The sequence below is a fragment of the Lactuca sativa genome, chromosome 6, assembly GCF_002870075.4.
Source record: "Lactuca sativa cultivar Salinas chromosome 6, Lsat_Salinas_v11, whole genome shotgun sequence".
NCBI classification, from domain to species: domain Eukaryota; kingdom Viridiplantae; phylum Streptophyta; class Magnoliopsida; order Asterales; family Asteraceae; genus Lactuca; species Lactuca sativa.
The window spans coordinates 99,321,163-99,347,202 of NC_056628.2; the positions used below are offsets into that span (position 1 = coordinate 99,321,163).

Consider the following 26,040-nt stretch of genomic DNA (forward strand, 5'->3'; position numbering starts at 1 on the left):
GACCAAAGATGCAAAAAATTTCTATTTTGGGCCAAAAGTGTAAAAGTTGCAAAAAATGAGGTTTCAGTCGAGAAAGCTTCATTTTGAGGGACTAAAACTGTTTTTCAAATAAATTTGAGCTGAAAAATACTTTTTCAACAAGTTTTGATACTAAAGTGTCAAGAAAAATGGTTTAAGGACTAAAATGGAAATTCTTTTATTCAAAGGGTTAAAAGTGTAAATTTATCCAAGAAAGGGGCTGCAAAAAGAAAAAACTCCAATGTTTTAAACAATAAATCCGTTGTGATAAAATACTAGTACCGCGACTGCCGACAAAACATAATACACCATCAATACCAGAATCGTTATCAAACGAATTGATTCGGTCTCGAATCAATAACGAAACAAAACTTAATACACAACGATATTCAATACACATGCGGAAATTTCGGGAAGTCAATACATACGTGGGAATACACAGACGTCGATACACCATCTTTGGGCCCAAAAGTGTCAAATCTTGCTTGTTGGGCCTAGCTAGCCCAATGACCTGATCTTTAGGCCTGAAGGCAACTTGCTTACATGTTGTTGGGTCTTATATGACCTAACTCTGTGTAAAAGGACTTTCAATGGCTTTTGTGATATTGGGCCCCAAGGGTCCTTTGGTACTGCTAGTAAAATCGAGAATTCAGAAATGCGGGTCGGGCCAAGGGCCCTTCGCATTCACGATAGCCTTGAACGACTTATGGATTATCGAGGTCTTCGTGCCCTCTTTTCTCCTCGGTTGTGGGGCTATGAGAAGTCAGGGTGGTTGGATTAAGTGAATAGTACAGACGATGCCTAAGGGGTCGTTAGTATAGTTGTAAACTAGTCGTTTCTATTAACGCATGTTTATAACAATTCACAATACACATTTAATCCAATGTCACCTGGAATCATCGAATACACACGTCGCAACGGAATAACCAAACATAAAATGTGTAATTCAAAGTATTAGGAAAACATCGGGTTCTCCTAGGGTTTTCAATACATACACCTACAAGATGCATACCAAGTCTAACATTTTTCACATTTATAGAAACAAACAAGCATACTTACAGATCTTCACACTTTTTATACGGTACTCTTTTCAGAAAATATCGGATTTTCTGGTGGTTTTCAAAACAATACAAAACATTATTTTTCAAACATTGCTTATGAACTCACCAACATTTCATATGTTGACGTTTTTCAAAATACTTGTATTCTCAAGTAACAGGTAAACCGAAGGAAAAAAAATGTACTTAGTGATGTCTTGTTGTTTGTTTAACTAGTATCGAACAATTTACTTTTGGGAATGTAATGTTTAAAACAATGTACTAAATGTAAACACTACCAGTTGTACTATTTCAATGCATGGTGATGAATGATGTTATGTTTCATGTATATTCACTATGATGGTATTCAATTGAGTCACAACAGCCCTCGGACGTTTCCGCCGTCTGGTTCGGGGGTGTGACAATTAATAACTACAAAACCAGTGATTTTCTTACTGTTCAAACTGTTTTGCTTCAAAATGTTTTACAAACTTTTTTACTTATCAAATACTTTTACTTAAACTCTTTTATACTTATTATCAAATGCATGCCTATCTATGTATAGTTATATAAGCAATGTTTAAAGGGCTTAGGAAGGCCACCTCGCTTTATCTCCTTTTCCTCGTTGGGATGTGGCTATAGGGCATTGGTTATCCATCCGAAGGTCGTCTAAATATTAGTTATATATTATGTATACATATATAGACATAAAGGTTCTTCTAGTCAATTCAATACTCTTGGGTAGCAAGGGTATACTTCCATGTTCATACGTACCAGTTACTTTACTAGTAAGCTACCATAAGGGTAGCACAGGAAGATACTAATACTATTACTAGAACAATGAAACATACAATGAGTCAGTTCATTCATGAGTCAATATGAGTAGTACATATAGTACATTACTATACATGCTAGATAGAGAGAGAACATACATTACAGCTAGCACACGCAAAACATTTCAGTACATACAGGCTAGACAGAGAAAGAGTACACTTTACAGTTAGAACATTCATTACATGTACATTCATGCAGTTATTTGAACCATTAGACGGGTCATGGCACTTCCTGCCATGACCGTTTTTGTATCCCGAATCTCCTTAATTGGGGAGCGTATGAGTTTGCATATAGATCTATACTGGATTGACTATCCTACACCTTGCTGCTCGCCACAGTGGGACTTGCAAGTCTATGGGTGCCAAATGTCATTTCTTATGGCGTCTTACATCGTCGTTTTACTAGATTCAGTAGCAGGATACAAGTCGATCACATGTTACTTTAAATGCCTTTTGTTTTAAGGTAGTTAGTACAGCGGTAGTCACTTATTACAAACACTACGATACTATGATATTTTCCCATTACATTCACTTCGTGAATATTCACACGATGCATGGTAATGTTAAAACTATATTTTTGGTTAATGATAGTCATAATTGGGAAAACACACACTCTTATAAGAGACATTTTGAAAGAATTCATAATAAAGAGATTGAAATTTCTCAACATAAAGAAATACTTTTCAATAATAAAAAAAACTTAGTGCATATAAATTTCAGAATTCTACAAGCACAAAATAAACATACGAATATATACCAAACTTGGCTCTGATACCAGTTAAGATCTATCAAGCTGTTCTTGATGTACTTTTTGCTTATGTAGGAGATACTTACGTATACTAACCAAGTTTGATAGAAATAAAAACTTAGTTTCAGAACTCAGAAAAAAGATTTTAACTTATTAACAATTCTTAAAATGAATAAAGAAATTTTCAACAACTCTGAAGAAAATAATTCAGAAGAAAAACAAATCTTAACTTATGTTGAAGATGAAGACGGCTTTCATGCAAATCTTTTAATAAAACAAGACCTTCTCTCTCGAGTTAAGAAAATAGATTTAGAAATAAAGAAAGAAAACATTTTCAAAAATGTTCCTTCTAAACTTAGTATTCTAAATCCTCTTAAAAGGAAAAATGAAATCTTCTACTTTGTTAGTACTAAAGAAATTTCCGTAGACATAAAAGATACAATAGGAGCTGTCTTTCTACCCCTTTTAACTAAGGAACAAATAAACAATAACTTAAAAAGTATTCCAGTTGAGATTAGATCAAAAATTAGAATGGTTCATATCGGAGCTGTAAAAATTTTGATAAAATCCCAATTCCAAGCAGGAATAAATTCTCCCATAAAAATGGCCTTAATTGACAACAAAATTACTGACAGACATGACTGCATCTTAGGTGCTGCAAAGGGAAACCTTGCTTACCAGAAGTTTATGTTTTCAGTCTATCCAAAGTTTGCTCTAGATTTAAAATCTACAAATATAGATAAAGCCTTATCTTTTATACATCACTTTGAAAGAAGTGAACTTATGAGTCCAGGTGATAAACCATTCACCATAACATATCTCATAGGATATGCCCTGACCAACAGTCACCATAGCATAGACTATAAGAAAGACGAGTACATCGAACTTGATGATGTCTTTTCAGAAATAGGCCATGTCAAAGATTAACAATTCTGCGACATAAATCCTCAAGAAAACTCTTGGGTTTTAAATATAGCTAGAAATAAAAAAGCTCTAGGAGAAACTCTTAGACCAAAAATTTCTATGGATTCACTCCACATAGGAGAAAGCTCGAAGAGAAAAGATAATAACTTAATAAGAAACATGTCTTTAAAAATTGATAGTCCACGCCAGAATATCAAACAAATCACTGACATTATAAATGAGTAATAAAATTGATTTTCCTCATTTCTATAAAAAAGGTAAAACAGTCAATATTAAAACTCTTGACGATAATACTGAAAAGAAAGAATACGTTTTCTCTACTTCTGGAAAAACTGGTATTCAAACAATTGTAAATCATTGCAATAATCTCAACCAGATCATTGCAAGATGTCTCTAAAAAACTTCAAAAATAAGCCATTATCTTGGTATTTCAAAAGATATTTCTATAGATATTTCAAAAAATAAAATATCTTTTAACCAATTTAAAAACGATTTAGCCTTTATGGTTAAAAAGAATCTTGATAAAAATGATTTTGAAAAATTCTTCGAAGTTATTGAAAGACAAAATAAATTAACTATCAAGTTAACCCAGTCTATTGACAGACATTCTATTCTTTTAGAAAACTCTTTAAAAAACAACCAATTTGTTGAAGAAGTCGCCAAAAAGGCAAATATTGAGGGCACTCTTAAGGAAACCAACCTTAAAATCAGTAATATACATGATCAGTTAAAACAACTAATAGGATGACCTCGATACCCGATCTCAATAGATCAACCACCTCGATACCCGAGCTCAATAGATCAATCAACTTCCTTAATGAAAAAATAGATGGGCTGATTATAAACTTGGACTTAACAGCCAATAAATACATAACCATTACCCAGTTGGAAGTAGCATCTGCAAAATTATTGCAGACATTACTAAGGAGTTATATGAAAAGATTGACTCTTGCCCATGTAATAAAGACATTCTTGAGCACATCAAGAATATCTCCATTATAGAACAAAAAACCAAGCCTGGAAAATATTCAGGTCTTAAGAAATACTCACCTCCCAATCCTAGTGTTGGAAACCCTTACTTAGGAAGCTCAAAAGATTCCCAGAAAATTGACATTTTCAGGAAAGAATAAAAATGAAAGAAACAATCTCTGAGCAACTCGAGAAATATTTCTTTAACCTTCAATATGAAGATTATGATAAAGCTAACCAAAAGCTTATTCGGCTGTTATCTTTAGAAACTGAAGAATGTGAAGAATTGTATCAAAAAGAACCCAAACTTTTTGATCAATATTTTAGAATGACTAAAATAAATGAACCTGACACTGAATCAGAACAAGAAGATAATTTTATAACAAATACAAAAACTGTTAAGTTCGAATATTCGGATATGGAAGATGATGAAGCAGAATCTTCTTATACAGCCACAAGAAGAGGCAATAAGAAGAAATATGAGTTCAAAATGCCTCAAAATGCCTGTCTACAATGGTATTCCAAATAGTGGTCAAGGATCCAACACGATCAATGTACTCAATATTGATTGTATCCAAGATCTAAAACTCAGAGAAAGAGTTGTAGAAAAATGGGTTACTGAGATTTCACTAATCTTACAGACAAACCCATATGAATTTGAAAAGGCAAAAAATGTTCTACTACTTTTAGAACACAAAACTGATGGAATTGTGCAAAAATTCCTAAGAAACAATAATTGGAATGAAGAATTGCATGGTTCAGATCTTTTTGATAATCTCATAAATGTCATATACACTACTTTCTTAGGTCTTGATTATATTTCTAATAAAGACTTCACCATTAATAAGAAGGTTGCCATAGCAAGAGTTTCAATGACAAAACTCCAATTACATGATATTAGTCTTCTCGACAAATACACATGTATGTATGAATCATATATGTATGATATTCCATAGAGAAGTGAATATGCGCAAGGGATATCTGCTTATCTCATGAAAATTCCAATTATTGGAGAAACCTGTACCGACAGATGGAAAAAAGAAGCTACTGGAGAAATCCAGCCAACCAGTCTTTCTTATGCAACAAAAATTGCAAAAGAAGAAATTGATAGAATCTGTCAAGACAGATATAAACAACAAAAGCTTAAAACAATAAGCAAAGATTGTTGTAGCATTCTCTCTGATTTCAAAAACTTTGATATTGGAAAGAAAAATTATACTAAGAAAAAGTATAAAAACAAAAAGAATTACAAATCTTTTTGGAAAAAGAAAAGAAGAAAATTTTCACCAGGAAAATACTTCAAAAAACCTTCAAAAGAAACACCTAAGAAGACTACTTCCTGTCCGCAAGGAAAGAAAAAATGTAGGTGTTGGATCTGCAATGAAGAAGGACACTACGCCAATGAATGTCCAAATAGAAAAAAATACCCTGACAAAGTCAAGGTTTTACAAACCGCTAACAATGGAGGCTATGAAGCTCTTGAAGAAGAGTATGATGGTATACAACATGTTTTTATATATCATGTTGAGACAGAATCTTCATCAGACACTGAAGAATATGAATCAACAACGGATGACTCAGAGTAGTCCCATACAGACCCCACTTTTCAGGGAGGAGGAGATTAACCATTTTTGCGCAAACCTCCAGAAGATTGATGATTCCCTTATCATGAATCTTACTAATCCAAACTCTATTTTTGTTTCTGCCTTCCTTATCTTCAAAGGATATAAAAAATTTAGAGTACATTGTGTTGTAGACACAGGTGCATCTTTATGTCTTGCAAGCAAATTCATCATTCCGGATGAACTCTAGGAAAACGCTCACAAAGAAATTAGTGCCACTATTGCAAATGGTGAAACCATAAAAATTAATAAAGTTTGTAGAAATATTAATCTCGAACTTTCAGGAGAACATTTCAACGTTCCCACTATTTACCAACAAAATCCAGGAATTGATATCATAATTGGTAACAACTTCTGTTAAGTCTACGGACCATTCATACAATGGATAGATAGATTTGCCTTTCATCTTAATAATGATATGGTAATTATAAAAAAGGTTACAGAGGCCTATAGTAAAGGAAAACCAGGTTTTCTTGAAACTCAAGAAAAAGGTTCTAAAGAAAAACAAATTCCAGGTACTAATATAACCCATGAAGGGATTAATAAAGAAAGGATTATTTCTATTCAAACTACCAGGTTCAAACAGATCGAGAATCTTCTTGAAAAAGTTTGTTCTGAAAATCCTATTGATCCAAATAAAACCAAAGGATGGATGAAAGCTTAAATTAAGCTTATTGATCCCGAAACGGTTATTAGAGAAAAACCTATGGTTTACTCTCTACAAGATAGAGAAGAATTTTCCAAACAAATCAAGGAATTACTTGATATGAGACTAATTATAGAATCCAAAATCCCCTCATATGTCTCCTGCCTTTCTTGTCAATAAAGAAGCAGAGAAAAGAAGAGGAAAGAAGCGCATGGTTGTCAACTACAAAGCAATCAATGATTCAACTATTGGAGACTTACATAATCTTCCCAATATGCACGAACTCTTGACTCTTCTAAGAGGAAAAAACATTTATTCAAGTTTCGACTGCAAGTTAGGTTTTTGGCAAGTTCTACTTGATGAAGAATCGCAGCTTCTCACTGCCTTCACATGTCCTGATGGACTCTTTCAATGGAAAGTGCTACCCTTTGGGGTTAAACAAGCTCCTAGTATTTTTCAAAGACACATGCAGAACACTCTTCAAGGCCTTAAGGTTTCTGCATTGTATACTTTGATGACATCATGATCTTCATCAAAAATGAACAAGAACACTATTTTCATGTCACACGGGTTCTCAGAACTATTTTAAAATATGGAATAATACTTTCAAAAAAGAAAGCTCATCTTTTCAAAACAAAAATCAAGTTTTTGGGTTTAGAAATAAATGAGGGTACTCATTGTCCTCAAAAGCATATTCTTGAACATTTACATGACTTTCCAAATGTTTTAGAAGACAAAAAGCAACTACAAAGATTTCTTGGTGTTTTAACTTATGCTGAAACATATATTGAAAAACTTGCAGCCATGAGAAAACCTTTACAGGAAAAATTAAAAAAAGATGTCATTTGGAATTGGTCAAGTGCTGATACAGACTACATCAAAAAGATAAAGAAAGTTTTAATCAATTTGGCCAAAACTTTATCTTCCAAACATTGAAGACAGTTTAATTATTGAAACTGATGCTTCTGATGAATTTTGGGGAGGTGTTTTAAAATCTAAAAATCCCAAAAACGAAGAACAAATTTGTAGGTACACCTCTGGCAGTTTCAAAGCAGCTGAGAAAAACTACCATAGCAATGAAAAAGAATTACTCGCTGTAAAAAAAGTTTTTACAAAATTCTCTGTATATTTAACACCAGTAAAATTCCTGGTTCGTACCGATAATAAAAATTTTACTTATTTCCTCCGAATTAAGATTGCAGGAGATAACAAATTAGGCCGGCTAATACGTTGGCAAGAGTGGTTTTCACAATATACTTTCACTGTTGAACATCTCGCAGGAAACAAAAACGTACTGGCAGACTGCCTCACCCGTGACTTCAGGTATACCTTACATCATCCATGATCTCACTCGCTCCCCTCGAGCCCTATAAAAGGATATGATCCTCATGACATTATTCCTCACAAAAACTTCACCTACAAAAAAGAGAGGGGGAGATTAGAGAGAAAAGTAAACAAAAATTGAGTTTACAAAAATGGAAGACCTCAACATTTTGAGGATAAAGAAACAAATGCTCCTCATAGAGCTATCTGCAATTGAGCAGAAAATCAACTTGTATGAACAAGTAACAACGGTCACCAATGTACCGGAAAGCGAAAGCTCAAAAACAAAGGCTATTGCAGTGCAAACGGCACCTGGTAAAGAATCAACAAATCCGTTGAAAGCTGATGCTTTGCTAAAAAGCATAATAAAGGAGACAACTACTCCTCTTCCTAATGGAAAAACTAGCCTATTGGTTGATCCCAATCCTTGTACTGAAGGAATCAGTAAAATGAAAACTTTGTCACCCACTAACAAATCTGTGCAGGAGTTTACACCAGATTACAAAAAAGCTCTTAACAAAGAAGCTGAAAGATTTGATGTAATCTACAAAGGACCTCATGCCGGTGTTCATACTGACCAGGGAATTACAGAAACCTTCTGTAAAGTTGATAAAGTTACTTGCAAAAAATTCAGAAATGAAGCATCTGCAAGATTAAGCCTTGCCACTTATCAAGACGATACAAGCAAGACTAACCAACCACTTATTCGACCAAAAATTCAAAAAGTCAAAGAAGCCCACAGAGACCAAAGGTTTGACATTCCAAATGACGTTCAATAAATGGTTAACTATCCTGAAATCTCTTTTGAAGATTTCAGAACAATCTGGAAGAAAGTAAGAGCTGCATGCCCAGAAGACCTTGTTCATGAAAAGTTTTTCACTACGGACAAGAAAACAAAAAGTCTGTTCAACTTCCTCGAAGGAGCAGATGCAAAATTAGTCTACCAAGCCTTTCAAGCTGGACTAATCGACAATATCTACCCAAGTTGCAACCTTCAAGAACTCAAATTCTTCCCAAGCAGCATGGTAGAATCCATTAAGAACTTTCGAAAGAAAGTACTTAAAGCAAAAGATAATCCGATCTACATCAGATGCATCTCTTCACTCCCAGAATGGATTCAAGAATCAACTCTTTCTCTATACCACTTTCTGGAAGTTGGTCTTTCTAAAGCCAATAGAGAAATTGAACAATCTCAACCAATGGAAGATAAAGATCTACCTTTCATAGAAATTCTTCATCCCAATCGCATCAATGGTTTAAGAAGAATATCAGATAAAATAATTGATATTATCTCTGGTTCAAAAAAGAAGATTAATTATACTGACTCGCATTGTATAATTACAAGCTGGAGTTACAACAACACCAGCCAAGAAGATCTTCGTCAAGCCTCCAAGTTTGGAGAAAAATTCATGAACAATAGCATGGAAGTATCCAATGCTACACGCCAACACTTCTGCCGACATGCAGAATAACTTTTCGAAGAACATCTTTGTCACTTTTGCGAAAGAAAAGATTCGGAGACAAAGGAGGGACCCCCCTCTGAAGATGACAAATCGTCATCATCTTAAAGAAACATGCTTCACGTGTCAAATGGCCCCCGCCACTCAAAATAATAATGCCTTTCTTCATTATTAGAAGCTTTCCAGCTGTCCACAGTAATGTAATCTTTAGTGGATAAAAACGTCATGCCTGACATAATAGGCAAAGATCAAACCCTCTCAATGTATCTATAAATTGAGAGTTATGTTTTGTTTTAGGGACATCGAAATAACGAGTGCAAGAAAAAACACTCTCTATCTAATAAATTTTCAGTTCAATGTCTAGTGAGTAATTCCTCTCTTAGAAGGGAGAAAATGTAAAATATTGTAAGAGTTTTCCCTTTTTGGGAACTCTTTTATCAATAAATCTTTGTTTTGTTATTTTTGAGTGCTCACACAAATTAGAGTCATGAAACTTGTAAGTGACAGAGTGTCAGGTCGACGATGATTAATAGTACCACATGCACGATGCCAACAGGGAAAGCAACCACACCGAGCAAAGAACGACACAGGCTGGCTTGAATAGTTTCTATCTATGTAAGTATAACACTCACTACATTACAATCACACATTTATTGATACAAGAGTCTTCTTTTCACAATTTTTATATTTATTCCCTTCTTTGTTAAATAAAAATTCCGTACACATCCAAACTGGTATCAGAGCCTTGATAAATATGGCATTACATTATAATAAAACACTTTACAGTGTAATTTTTGAAAGAATTCATAATAAAGAGATTGAAATTTCTCAACATAAAGAAACACTTTTCAAGAATAAAAAATACTTAGTGCATATAAATTTCAGAATTCTATAAGCACAAAAGAAACATACTCACGAATATATACCAAACTTGGTTAGTATACGTAAGTATCTCCTGCATAAGCAAAAAGTACATCAAGAACAGCTTGATAGAAATAAAAACTTAGTTTCAACACTCAGAAAAAGGATTTTAACTTACTAACAATTCTTAAAATGAATAAATAAATTTTCAACAACTCTGAAGAAAATAATTCAGAAGAAAAACAAATCTTAACTTATGTTGAAGATGAAGACAGCTTTCATGCAAATCTTTTAATAAAACAAGACCTTCTCTCTCGAGTTAAGAAAATAGATTTAAAAATAAAGAAAGAAAACATTTTCAAAAATGTTCCTTCTAAACTTAGTATTCTAAATCCTCTTAAAAGGAAAAATGAAGTCTTCTACTTTGTTAGTACTAAAGAAATGTCCGTAGACATGAAAGATACAATAGGAGCTGTCTTTCTACCCCTTTTAACTAAGGAACAAATAAACAATAACTTAAAAAGTATTCCAGTTGAGATTAGATCAAAAATTAGAATGGTCCATATCGGAGCTGTAAAAATCCCAATACTAAACAGGAATAAATTCTCCCATAAAAATGGCCTTAATTGACAACAGAATTACTGTGACAACCCTATATTTTCCAAAAGCAGTGTAACACTCAAAAGACAAATACAACGAAAACTATTTAGAAACAACGAAATTAACCTCAAAAATAAAGTGTGTAAATATCTAAGTTGGGATGCATCAAATGTTAGATATCGTGCCAAGGTTTCCAAAAACATAAAGAACGTTCAAAACCGGGTTATATTAAAGAAATTATAACCACTCGTATATTTACGACACACCGTTAAAACACTATTTAACGTAAAAAGTGGAATTTCAATAAAATGCATTTTAGCCTTAAGTATCTAAACAAAAGTCGTAGATTTCGTTAAATGGTGAGCGTGCATAAAAAGATCGCCCAAAATGGACTTCGTATGAAGAAGTTACGAATTTTCAAAGTTTCGTAACGGTAGTAGAGAGCTAAAAACTCGAATTAAAGATCGAATGATATTTAGCTAACGCAACCTAAACGAAAGTTGAAGATCTCCACAATAGGAGTAAGATGATAAAAAGACAAACGAAAACCGACGTCGAATAAAGAAACTATGAATTTTTAACGGACTTTATCAGTCCCGGCCTATTAAAAACATATCATTAAAAATAACGTCAAAACTAGCCGACGGAGTCTAAATGAAAGTTGTAGAGCATAATCTCACCTATGCGTGGATATAAAGAACGCGAAAAACAGAGCTCGTACGCGAAAGTTACGGAATTTAGAAGACGGAAGCCAGGATTACGCCCCGCGTACTCAGGTGCATGGTCGAGTCCCATCGGCTGCAGCTCTACGCCTAGCTAGACCGGAGTCGTAAGCCATGACGCGAAGTTGCCCCCCGCATAACCGAAGTACGCCCCGCGTAACGAGTACGCCCAGCGTACTCCGGTAGTACGCCCCACGTACGCAACCTTTCCAGCACTATAAATAAGAGATTTGAGCTACGGATTTTGACACACTCTCTCAAAACTCCCAATCACTCTCCCATACTTTCAAGCACCAGAAACTGTCCCGACGCCTTCGGTTTCCGCACCCGAGCCCCGACGAAGGTTCTACGCTACCGAGATCCCCAAAGAGCTCGAAGACGCAGCTTTCCGTGGTTGAAGTTCCGCTCGACTCTAGTCCCACTCTCTTCAAACCAAACAAGTGAGTTCATACCTCTACCTTTTAGGTCTTTTCATGTTTTAGGGGGGAAATACAAGTACAATACAAGTAAAAGTATCGTTTTATAAACATAAATGTAACATCTATCTTATTGATTATCGATACCACAACTTACTTTACGTATAAAGGGCTAGTATATCGTCAAGTTATTTCCACCAAATGGAAAATACTTTCTGAAAAACTATAATGGGTATAGTTAGCAAGTTCTTCATACATTCTTACGTACACAACTTGAAAAATGAAATACTTGCAAACAAAATGAAGTAAAGTCTTTCTTATCGTAAATCTATTTATACTAAGTGATGTGAGATATTCAAACTTCAACGTACTCTTATGTATGCATTTCAAGACCTGTATTATATACCATAATCTCTTGGAGGGAGAGCGTGATACTTGTGTATAGATTTATATGGGATTGACAACCCCGCACCTAAATTGTTAGCTACAGTTAGACCGGCAGGTCTGGGGTGACAAATGTCATAACACTACAACACCTGAAGAATGTTGTTACAGGCAGTCAGTGTCATTAGTATGGTTATAAAACTCACATAAAAGTATAAAAACAAGTTTGATTTACGAGATTCATATATGCATTTAGTTTTCTACATCAATTTGAGCACAAAGTTTATCTTTATCATTCAAGTACAAAAAATACTAATGCACTCCAACTCTGGGATCTTTTCAAACTATTTATAGAAAATATTGGATTTTCTGAAAAACTTCGTTCATCGATTTGCTACCAAAAGAACATACTTTTTTTTTTATACAAAACACTTATGAACTCACCAACTTAATTGTTGACATTTTTTCGAAACCACTTGTATTTCTCAGGGAATCAGTAATATAGGTAACCACCAGCTTTTGAAGAAGGAACGCTAAGGACATTATTATTAAACATATACATCATCATATTGTAATATTCTTTTGGAAATATGTATAACGCAACAATATACGTTTTTATTATATATATGATGGTTGTGTTACTTTCTTTACAATATTCAATTGTTATGATACTACGTGAAGTCATCCACCCTCGAATGTTTCCGCCATTCAGATTTGGGGGTGTGACAGATTGGTATCAGAGCATTGTTTATAGTGAACTAAGTATATCAAACCACATAAGATATATAAACTATAAATGCAACGGGAACCAAAAACCCTCTGAAAAACTTTTTCATAAAAATATTTTTTCTTTTATATATATATATATATATATATATATATATATATATATATATATATATATATATATATATATATATATATACATACATACATACATTTTTACTCGCATGTATCAGTCTCGTATCATGACAAGTTTTCTAAGAGTATTCAGGCAAGTTGCGACACTACGATTGGGCCTCGAGGTATGTAATCAAATCGAGAATAAATATAGCCTGATCAACTATATTTATCCTGGATTTGACCAATGTACGTCAAGGAATGGTGGTAGTGGACAACAAGCCAAAAACCTACCAAATACAAATTATTTCCGCCGATTTAAAATAGTATAGGAGTATTTGTTATAAATAATAGTACAATGAAAAACTTGCGCTCCGTAAGATATAGTTAAAACGTAGGATGTCGTTAAATAAAATTTCTTTTATTATAAAATTCTCATACCTCTATCCTAGTACAGAAAAATGGCCGGATTCCATTTATCGGGATATCCCTACTACCCAAACCAAGGCAACGACGGTTGGATAGAGGAAGACTTGGAGGAAGACCCGGAGGAAATCGAAGAGGAAGTCGAAGAAGAGTTCGAAGTCGAAGTCGGAGAGGAGTTCGAAGTCGACGAGGAGGTCGAGGAAATTTCTAGTGGAACAGACTCCGAGCCGGAAGTAATCGACCATCCTGCTCCTCATCCTCCCGAAGTCAGACCATATCAACCAGGACCCATCCCCATCTGGGGAAGCCATCTCTACTACTGGAGCCGCCAACTAGGTGTACGCCCTCCTTTCGACATGTGTCAAGATTTTTACAATGTCAGTGGGGGAGGCTCAGCTGATCGAGCACTTCCTATTATTGTAGGCACTATAGCTACCCAGAACTACCATGCGGACAAGCAAGCAGCCAGAGTTCGCGAGATCAATGCTGCTACTTAGGGTAACACTGCAGACATTCGTCGTCTGGAAGGACTACACGAAAATACCCAAATCTACACAGGAACGCTTCAGAATCAAATGGTAACCGCACTAGCAGAAATAAAAGAGATGAAGGAACAACAAGCAGATCTTGAAAGGCGCCTGATGGGAGTCAAGCAGTCAGATGTCGAGTCCAGCTTCAAATGCACAACACGCCGCAAGTAGAAACTTGCGCAACTCCAACAATTTTGTTATAAGAATAGGACCTCAGATAAAAGTTTTTCTTTTACTTCCTTTGTACTCGTAATCGGAGACCTCCGAATAGGTCAAAATTTCCCTATGAAGCATAATGTAACCATCGAATTTCGTCGGATTATTTAATTTGGTGTATTCACTTAGGAACCATTAACTAATGTTAAAACAAATTACAAGATATGGCTAACCCCCTAGTGCACAATTGTCAATTCATTCGAAACTTATAGTCCTTATTATTATTTCTTTGCCAGAACATGCCTCCTCGCAAGACGCCGTGCAAAAACCCAGCTACAACACCACCTCCTCCAACTATAGATACCGCAATGTTCCAAGATGCCGTAACAGCCGCTGTAACCGCAGCGATTGCACAAATTAGTAACAACGGGTCAGGCGGAGGGATAAATAGCTCCACAAATGGCCTAAACCAGGGCCGTTCCGGGGAATGTACTTACAAGGACTTCACTAACAGCAAACCTATTCCCTTTAGTGGAACTGAGGGAGTGATGGCTCTATCTTAATGGATAGAGAAAACGGAAGCCGTGTTCGAGATTTGCGCATGCCCTGAAGAAAGCAAAGTGAAATTCACCGCTTATACTTTCTCCGAAAGAGCCCTAACGTGGTGGAACGGCCACATCAAGGTACCAACCCTACCAGTGGCAAACTCCATGGGTTGGGAAAACCTGAAGCGAATGCTCCTACGAGAGTACTGCCCCAGGGGCGAGATCCAAAAGCTCGAACAAGAACTGTGGGACCTTAAGATGGTAGGCTCGGACATTACAGGCTATACCAACAAGTTCAGTGATTTGAAAATACTTTGCCCAGGAATGATGGTCCTGGAAAGCCAAAAGGTGGAAAGGTATATCTGCGGACTATCACCCCAACTTCGAGGAAGTGTGTTAGCCTCCAAACCCATGACGTTCGACAGCGCCAAGGAATTGGCGCAATCTTTTGTCGATCATGGTGTCTGTCAAAGTGTCACGACCGTCGTCGAACCAACCAAAGGAAGCAACAACTACGACAACACTGCCAACAGCAACAGCAAGAAGAAGTTCTGGAACAAGAGGAAAGGTCAAACTTCTTAAGAACCTTCAAAGAAACAAATGGTGGCAGTTCATGCTGCTATTGCTTCCACCACAACTCCTGCTACCCCTGCGCCAGTCAAGCAATATGCTGGGAACCTGCCAAAGTGCAACAAATGCAATTACCATCATCACGGTATCTGCCGTGAAATGCATTGTAAAAAATGCGACAGGAAAGGGCACACTGCCCGTTTCTGTAAAGCACCAGCGTGACCAATCACTCGAGTTCCTGGTACTGGAGTAAGCCAGGCATGTTATGGGTATGGAGAAACTGGGCACTTCAGGAGGGATTGCCCCAAGGAAAGGAATGCTGGCGGTGTGGGAAGAGTGCTGACAATAGGACAGAATGAAGCAATTGCCGACCCCACAGTGGTTACGGGTACGTTTCGCCTCGACAACATTTATGCATGCATACTCTTTGACTGCGGTGCGGAGAGAAGTTTTGTGAGTCATAAATTCAAACACCTACTTAGTCAAAAACCCCAACCACTCAATAAAATATTCACTGTAGAAATGGCAAACGGTAAAACGGAAAGCGCAAGCGATATGTACATAGGATGCACATTAAATTTAAACGAGCACTTGTTTCAAATCGATCTTATGCCCATTTCAATAAGAAGTTTCGATGTCATCATCGGTATGGACTAGTTAAGCCTTCACCATGCCGATATACTTTGTCATGAAAGGGCCGTTCGCCTCAATCTGCCAAACGGCGAAACCCTTGTAATTTATGGCGACAAACCTAGTTCAAATTTACAAATCATTTCCTGTATTAAAGCACAAAAATATCTTCGCAAGGAATATCATGCCTTTCTAGCCCACGTAGTAGACAAGAAACGGGAATCGAAGGACATTAAAGACATTCCGGAAGTCTACAACTTCCCAGACATCTTTCCAGAAGATCTTCCAGGGATCCCACCAGAACGCCAAGTCGAGTTTAGAATCGACTTAATCTCTGGAGCCACTCCGGTAGCAAAATCACCATACCGTATAGCCCCAGCTGAGATGCAGGAACTGTCCTGCCAACTAAACGAGCTGCTGAGCAAAGGCTTCATCAGACCAAGCTTCTCACCTTGGGGAGCACCGGTCCTATTCGTGAAAAAGAAGGACGGATCTTTTCGCATGTGCATCGACTACCGAGAACTGAACAAACTCACGATCAAGAATCGATATTCCCTACCGCGCATAGACGATTTGTTCGATCAACTACAAGGAGCAAGCTACTTCTCAAAGATCGAACTAAGATCTGGATATCACCAACTGCGAGTACTGGAAGGAGACATCCCCAAAACGGCTTTCCGAACATGCTATGGTCACTACAAGTTTGTAGTGATGCCCTTCGGGTTGACAAACGCACCAGCGGTGTTCATGGACTTGATGAACCGAGTATGTCGCCCATTCCTGGATAAATTCGTGATCGTGTTCATAGATGATATACTCATCTATTCAAGAAGCCAGGAAGAACACAGCCAACATCTCCGCCAAGTCTTGGAAATATTGGGGGCAGAGAAGCTATACGCGAAATTTTCAAAATGCGAGTTTTGGATTCGGGAAGTAGATTTCCTAGGACACGTTGTAAGCAAAGAAGGAATACATGTGGACCCTTCCAAGATTAAGGCAATAGAGAGTTCGACTACTCCAAGAACCCCTACAGAAATCCGGCAATTTTTGAGACTTGCCGGGTATTACTGAAGGTTCATACAGAACTTTTCGAAGATTGCCAAGCCACTTACCACCCTAACTTAGAAGAATGTGACCTTCGACTGGGGAGAAAAACAAGACATCGCGTTTCAGACACTAAAGCGAGCCTTATGTAGTGCACCCATCCTAACATTGCCAGAAGGAATAGAGGACTTCGTGGTCTATTGCGATGCATCAAACCAAGGACTTGGGTGTGTCCTGATGCAACGAGGGAAGGTCATTGCCTACGCCTCAAGGCAACTAAAGACGCACGAAGTAAACTACACGACACACGATCTTGAACTAGGAACAGTCGTTTTTGCTCTAAAGATATGGAGGCACTATCTCTACGGCATGAAATGTACAATCTTCACCGACCATAAAAGCCTCCAACATATCCTCAACCAGAAAGAGATTAACATGAGACAGAGACGATGGGTAGAACTACTAAGTGATTACGAATGTGAAATTCGATATCACCCCGGGGAAGGCTAATGTAGTGGCTGATGCCCTCAGCCGGAAGGAATACTCGGGCCGCCAAGTGAAGTCCCTAACTATAACAATCCATTCACACCTGTCCACGCAAATCAAGGAAGCCCAAATAGAAGCCTTGAAATCCGAAAATGTGACAAGAGAAGCCCTAAGGGGGATGGATAAGAATCTTGAGGCCAAGAGCGATGGAGTTCTTTATTTCATGGATCGAATCTGGACACCGAAGTTTGGTGGATTCAGAGAAATCGTCATGGACGAAGCCCATAAGACACGATACTCCATACATCCAGGTTCTGATAAGATGTATTTGGATCTCAAGAAGCTGTACTAGTGGCCGAACATGAAAGCCGAAATTGCTACCTACGTGAACAAATGCCTGGCATGCTCCAAGGTCAAGGTGGAATACCAAAAGCCTTCGGGATTATTACAACAACCAGAAATACCCGAATGGAAGTGGGAGCGGATAACCATGGATTTCATAACCAAATTACCCAAAACGGCAAGTGTACTCGACACTATCTGGGTGATAGTCGACAGGTTAACTAAATCAGCGCACTTCTTACCCATCAAAGAGACGGATAAATTGGAGAAACTAACTAGAACATACCTCTGAGAAATTGTGCAACTGCATGGTGTGCTCATATCCATTATCTCGGACCGAGATAGTAGATTCACCTCAAGGTTCTGGCAGTCACTACAAAAAGCTCTATGAACAAGACTAAACATGAGTACCGCTTATCACCCTCAAACCGACGGCCAGAGTGAGAGAACCATACAAACCCTAGAAGATATGTTGAGATCTTGCGTAATCGATTTTGGCAAAGCATGGGACACCTATCTACCCTTGGTCGAGTTCTCGTACAACAATAGCTACCACACTAGCATCAAGGCTGCCCCGTTCGAAGCCCTCTATGGCCGTAAGTGCAGATCACCTCTGTGCTGGACGGAAGTAGGTGACACGCAGCTAGCAAGAGGACAAGCAACAGACAACACTCTCACCGGGCCAGAAATCATAAGGGAAACCATGGAAAAGATTGTTCAAATCTGGGAACGACTGAAAGCATCAAGGGACAGACAAAAGAGTTACGCGGATAAAAGACGGAAACCCTTAGAATTCCAGGTAGGAGACCATGTCCTACTAAAAGTCTCGCCCTGGAAAGGACTAATACGTGTTGGAAAGCGTTGGAAACTGAACCCAAGATACATTGGACCATTCGAGGTCCTTGTCAGGATCGGTCCAGTGGCGTACAAACTTCGATTACCTCAGGAGCTCCACAACGTACACCCTACCTTTCACGTATCAAACCTAAAGAAGTGCTTGTCTGATGAGACCCTCGTCATCCCTTTAGACGAAATTGCAATAAATGAAAATCTCAAATTCGTAGAAGAACCAGTAGAAATCATGGATCGGGAAATAAAAAGGACCAAACAAAGCCGCATACCGATTGTAAAGGTCCGCTGGAACGCCAAGCGAGGACCTGAATACACCTGGGAACGTGAGGATCAGATGAAACAAAAGTACCCGCATCTTTTTCCTAACCTGTAAACTCTATCTTAGATTAAATTTTGGGACGAAATTCCCCTAACGGGGGGATGATGTGACAACCCTATATTTTCCAAAAGCAGTGTAACACTCAAAAGACAAATACAACAAAAACTATTTAGAAACAACGAAATTAACCTCAAAAATAAAGTGTGTAAATATCTAATTTGGGATGCATGAAATGTTAGATATCGTGCCAAGGTTTCCAAAAACATAAAGAATGTTCAAAACCGGGTTATATTAAAGAAATTATAACCACTCGTATATTTACGACACACTGTTAAAACACTATTTAACGTAAAAAGTGGAATTTCAATAAAATGCATTTTGGCCTTAAGTATCTAAACAAAAGTTGTAGATTTCGTTAAATGGTGAGCGTGCATAAAAAGATCACCCAAAATGGACTTCGTATGAAGAAGTTACGAATTTTCAAAGTTTCGTAACGGTAGTAGAGAGCTAAAAACTCGAATTAAAGATCGAATGATATTTAGCTAACGCAACCTAAACGAGAGTTGAAGATCTCCACAATAGGAGTAAGATGATAAAAAGACAAACGAAAACCGACGTCGAATAAAGAAACTATGAATTTTTAACGGACTTTAGCAGTCCCGGCCTATTAAAAACATATCATTAAAAATAAATTTAAAACTAGCCGACGGAGTCTAAATGAAAGTTGTAGAGCATAATCTCACCTACGCGTGGATATAAAGAACGCGAAAAACGGAGCCCGTACGCGAAAGTTACGGAATTTAGAAGACGGAAGCCAGGATTACGCCCCGTGTAATGTAGGAGTACGCCCCGCGTACTCAGGTGCATGGTCGAGTCCCATAGGTTGCAGCTCTATGCCTAGCTAGACCGGAGTCGTAAGCCATAATGCGAAGTTACGCCCCGCGTAACCGAAGTACGCCCCGCGTAACGAGTACGCCCAGCGTACTCCGATAGTACGCCCCGCGTACGCAACCTTTCCAGCACTATGAATAAGAGATTTGAGCTACGGATTTTGACACACTCTCTCAAAACTCCCAATCACTCTCACATACTTTCAAGAACCAAAAACTGTCCCGACGCCTTCGGTTTCCGCACCCGATCCCTGACGAAGTTTCTACGCTACCGAGATCCCCGAAGAGCTCGAAGACGCAACTTTCCGCGGTTGAAGTTCCGCTCGACTCTAGTCCCACTCTCTTCAAACCAAACAAGTGAGTTCATACCTCTACCTTTCAAGTCTTTTCATGTTTTAGGGGGGAAATAAAAGTACAATACAAGTAAAAGTATCGTTTTATAAACATAAATGTAACATCTATCTTATTGATTATCGATACTACAACTTACTTTACGTATAAAGGGCTAGTATATCGTCAAGTTATTTCCACCAAATGGAACATACTTTCAGAAAAACTATAATGGGCATAGTTAGCAAGTTATTCATACATTCTTACGTACACAACTTGAAAAATGAAATACTTTCAAACAAAATGAAGTAAAGTCTTTCTTATCGTAAATCTATTTATACTAAGTGATGTGAGATATTCAAACTTCAACGTACTCTTATGTATGCATTTCAAGACCTGTATTATATACCATAATCTCTTGGAGGGAGAGCGTGATACTTGTGTATAGATCTATACGGGATTGACAACCCCGCACCTAAACTGTTAGCTACAGTTAGACCGGCAGGTCTGGGGTGACAAAGGTCATAACACTATAACACCTGAAGAATGTTGTTACAGGCAGTCAGTGTCATTAGTATGGTTATAAAACTCACATAAAAGTATAAAAACAAGTTTGATTTACGAGATTCATATATGCATTTAGTTTTCTACATCAATTTGAGCACAAAGTTTATCTTTATCATTCAAGTACGAAAAATACTAATGCACTCCAACTCTGGGATCTTTTCAAACTATTTATAGAAAATATTGGATTTTCTGAAAAACTTCGTTCATCGATTTGCTATCAAAAGAACATACTTTTTTTATACAAAACACTTATGAACTCACCAACTTAATTGTTGACACTTTTTCGAAACCACTTGTATTTCTTAGGGAATTACTAATACAGGTAACCACCAGCTTTTGAAGAAGGAACGCTAAGGACATTATTATTAAACATATACATCATCATATTGTAATATTCTTTTGGAAATATGTATAACGCAACAATATACATTTTTATTATATATATGATGGTTGTGTTACTTTCTTTACAATATTCAATTGTTATGATACTACGTGAAGTCATCCACCCTCGAATGTTTCCGCCATTCAGATTTGGGGGTGTGACAATTACTGTCAGATAGGACTGCATCTTAGGTGCTGCAAAGGGAAACCTTGCTTACCAAAAGTTTATGTTTTCAGTCTATCCGAGGCTTGCTCTGGATTTAGAATCTGCAAATATAGATATAACCTTATCTTTTATACATCACTTTGAAAGAAGTGACCTTATGAGTCCAGATGATAAACCATTCACCATAACATATCTCATAGGATATGCCCTGACCAACAGTCACCATAGCATAGACTATAAGAAAGACAAGTACATCGAACTTGATGATGTCTTTTCAGAAATAGGCCATGTCAAAGATAAACAATTCTGCGACATAAATCCTCAAGAAAACTCTTGGGTTTTAAATATAGCTAGAAATAAAAAAGCTCTATGAGAAACTCTTAGACCAAGAATTTCTATGGATTCACTCCACATAGGAGAAAGCTCGGAGAGAAAAGATAATAACTTAATAAGAAACATGTCTTTAAAAATTGATAGTCCACACCAGAATATCAAACAAATCACTGACATTATAAATGAGTAATAAAATTGATTTTCCTCATTTCTATAAAAAAGGTAAAACAGTCAAAATTAAAACTATTGACGATAGTACTGAAAAGAAAGAATACGTTTTCTCTACTTCTGGAAAAGCTGGTATTCAAACAATTGTAAATCATTGCAATAATCTCAACCAGATCATTGCAAGATGTCTCTTAAAAACTTCAAAAATAAGCCATTATCTTGGTATTTCAAAAGATATTTCTATAGATATTTCAAAAAATAAAATACCTTTTAACCAATTTAAAAACGATTTAGCCTTTATGGTTAAAAACAATCTTGATAAAAATGATTTTGAAAAATTCTTCGAAGTTATTGAAAGACAAAATAAATTAACTATCAAGTTAACCCAGTCTATTGACAGACATTCTATTCTTTTAGAAAACTCTTTAAAAAACAACCAATTTGTTGAAGAAGTCGCCAAAAAGGCAAATATTGAGGGCACTCTTAAGGAAACCAACCTTAAAATCAGTAATATACATGATCAGTTAAAACAACTAATAGGATGACCTCGACACCTGATCTCAATAGATCAACCACCTCGATACCCGAGCTTAATAGATCAATCAACTTCCTTAATGAAAAAATAGATGGGCTGATTATAAACCTGGACTTAACAACCAATAAATACGTAACCATTACCCAGTTGGAAGTAGCATCTGCAAAAATTATTGCAGACATTACTAAGGAGTTATCTGAAAAGATTGACTCTTGCCCATGTAATAAAGACATTCTTGAGCACATCAAGAATATCTCCATTATAGAACAAAAAACCAAGCCTGGAAAATATTCAGGTCTTAAGAAATACTCACCTCCCAATCCTAGTGTTGGAAACCCTTACTTAGGAAGCTCAAAAGATTCCCATAAAATTGACATTTTCAGGAAAGAATAAAAATGAAAGAAACAATCTCTAAGCAACTCGAGAAATATTTCTTTAACCTTCAATATGAAGATTATGATAAAGCTGACCAAAAGCTTATTCGGTTGTTATCTTTAGAAACTAAAGAATGTGAAGAATTGTATCAAAAAGAACCCAAACTTTTTGATCAATATTTTAGAATGACTAAAATAAATGAACCTGACACTGAATCAGAACAAGAAGATAATTTTATAACAAATACAAAAACTGTTAAGTTCGAATATTTGGATATGGAAGATGATGAAGCAGAATCTTCTTATACAACCACAAGAAGAGGCAATAAAAAGAAATATGAGTTCAAAATGCCTGTCCATAATGGTATTCCAAATAGTGGTCAAGGACCCAACACGATCAATGTACTCAATATTGATTGTATCCAAGATCTAAAACTCAGAGAAAGAGTTGTAGAAAAATGGGTTACTGAGATTTCACTAATCTTACAGACAAACCCAGATGAATTTTAAAGGGCAAAAAATGTTCTACTACTTTTAGAACACAAAACTGATGGAATTGTGCAAAAATTCCTAAGAAACAATAATTGGAATGATGAATTGCATGGTTCAGATCTTTTTGATAATCTCATAAATGTCATATACACTACTTTCTTAGGTCTTGATTATATTTCTAATAAAGACTTCACCATTAATAAGAAGGTTGACATAGCAAGAGTTTCAATGACAAAACTCCAATTACATGATATTAGTCTTCTCGACAAATACACATGTATGTATGAATCATATCTGTATGATATTCCACAGAGAAGTGAGTATGCACAATGGATATCTGCTTATCTCATGAAAATTCTAATTATTAGATAAACCTCTACCGACAGATGGAAAAAAGAAGCTATTGGAGAAATCCAGCAAACCAGTCTTTCTTATGCAACAAAAATTGCAAAAGAAGAAATTGATAGAATCTGTCAAGACAGATATAAACAACAAAAGCTTAAAACAATAAGCAAAGATTTTTGTAGCATTCTCTCTGATTTCAAAATTTTTGATATTGGAAAGAAAAATTATACTAAGAAAAAGTATAAAAACAAAAAGAAATACAAATCTTTTTGGAAAAAGAAAAGAAGAAAATTTTCACCAGGAAAATACTTCAAAAAACCTTCAAAAGAAACACCTAAGAAGACTACTTCCTGTTCGCAAGGAAAGAAAAAATGTAGGTGTTGGATCTGCAATGAAGAAGGACACTACGCCAATGAATGTCCAAATAGAAAAAAATACCTTGACAAAGTCAAGGTTTTATAAAACGCTAATAATGGAGGCTATGAAGCTCTTGAAGAAGAGTATGATGGTATTCAACATGTTTTTATATATCATGTTGAGACAGAATCTTCATCAGACGCTAAAGAATACAAATCAACAACGGATGACTCAGACTAGTCCCATACAGACCCAACTTTTCAGGGAGGAGGAGATTAACCATTTTTGCGCAAACCTCTAGAAGATTGATGATTCCCTTATCATGAATCTTACTAATCCAAACTCTATTTATGTTTCTGCCTTCCTTAACTTCAAAGGATATAAAAAATTTAGAGTACATTGTTTTGTAGACACAGGTGCATCTTTATGTCTTGCAAGCAAATTCGTCATTCCGGATGAACTCTAGGAAAACGCTTTCAAAGAAATTAGTGCCATTATTGCAAATGGTGAAACCATAAAAATTAATAGAGTTTGTAGAAATATTAATCTTGAACTTTCAGGAGAACATTTCAACGTTCCCACTATTTACCAACAAAATTCAGGAATTGATATCATAATTGTTAACAACTTCTGTCAAGTCTATGGACCATTCATACAATAGATAGATAGATTTGCCTTTCATCTTAATAATGATATGGTAGTTATAAAAAGGTTTACAGAGGCCTATAGCAAAGGAAAACCAGGTTTTCTTGAAACTCAAGAAAAAGGTTCTAAAGAAAAACAAATTCCAGGTACTAATATAACCCATGAAGGGATTAATAAAGAGAGGATTATTTCTATTCAAACGACCAGGTTCAAACAGATCGAGAATCTTCTTGAAAACGATTGTTCTGAAAATCCTATTGATCCAAATAGAACCAAAGGATGGATGAAAGCTTCAACTAAGCTTATTGATCCCAAAACGGTTATTAGAGAAAAACCTATGGTTTACTCTCTACAAGAAAGAGAAGAATTTTCCAAACAAATCAAGGAATTACTTGATATGAGACTAATTATAGAATGAAAATCCCCTCATATATCTCCTGCCTTTCTTGTCAATAAAGAAGCAGAGAAAAGAAGAGGAAAGAAGCGCATGGTTGTCAACTACAAAGCAATCAATGATGCAACTATTGGAGACTTACATAATCTTCCCAATATGCACAAACTCTTGACTCTTCTAAGAGGAAAAAACATTTATTCAAGTTTCGACTGCAAGTCAGGTTTCTGGTAAGTTCTACTTGATGAAGAATCGCAGCTTCTCACTGCCTTCACATGTCCTGATGGACTCTTTCAATGGAAAGTACTACCCTTTGGGCTTAAACAAGCTCCTAGTATTTTTCAAAGACACATGCAGAACGTTCTTTGAGGCCTTGAAGGTTTCTGCATTGTATACGTTGATGACATCATGATCTTCAGCAAAAATTAACAAGAACACTTTGGTCATGTCACACAGGTTCTCAGAACTATTTTAAAATATGGAATAATACTTTCAAAAAAGAAAGCTCATCTTTTCAAAACAAAAATCAATTTTTTGGGTTTAGAAATAAATGAGGGTACTCATTGTCATCAAAAGCATATTCTTGAACATTTACATGACTTTCCAAATGTTTTAAAAGAGAAGAAGCAACTACAAAAATTTCTTGGTGTTTTAACTTATGCTGAAACATATAATGAAAAACTTGCAGCCATGAGAAAACCTTTACAGGCAAAATTAAAAAAAGATGTCATTTGTAATTGGTCAAGTGCTAATACAGACTACA

At 36.3% G+C, this 26,040-nt stretch overlaps 2 protein-coding genes across 2 annotated transcripts; both read left to right on the top strand.

Annotated features, from left to right (window-relative positions):
* The first annotated feature begins 2,804 nt into the window (after positions 1-2,804).
* Positions 2,805-4,308, top strand: LOC111915795 (uncharacterized). Its single transcript, XM_023911438.2, has 3 exons — positions 2,805-3,429; positions 3,818-3,949; positions 4,058-4,308. The coding sequence occupies exons 1-3, from the start codon at positions 2,805-2,807 to the stop codon at positions 4,306-4,308; spliced, it is 1,008 nt and encodes a 335-aa protein (XP_023767206.2).
* A 20,627-nt stretch (positions 4,309-24,935) lies between these two features.
* On the top strand, positions 24,936-25,304 carry LOC111915794 (uncharacterized). The gene has a single exon (XM_023911437.1). The coding sequence runs from the start codon at positions 24,936-24,938 to the stop codon at positions 25,302-25,304; it is 369 nt and encodes a 122-aa protein (XP_023767205.1).
* Positions 25,305-26,040: the final 736 nt, after the last annotated feature.

Bases quoted from the DNA above. Each gene is read 5' to 3' on its own strand.
- LOC111915795 (XM_023911438.2), top strand. From the start codon at position 2,805: ATGAATAAAGAAATTTTCAACAACTCTGAAGAAAATAATTCAGAAGAA. The intron at 3,430-3,817 runs GTGATAAACCAT...TCTATAAAAAAG, and splicing joins AAGTGAACTTATGAGTCCAG to GTAAAACAGTCAATATTAAA. The intron at 3,950-4,057 runs GTCTCTAAAAAA...AAAACGATTTAG, and splicing joins CAACCAGATCATTGCAAGAT to CCTTTATGGTTAAAAAGAAT.
- LOC111915794 (XM_023911437.1), top strand. From the start codon at position 24,936: ATGGTAGTTATAAAAAGGTTTACAGAGGCCTATAGCAAAGGAAAACCA.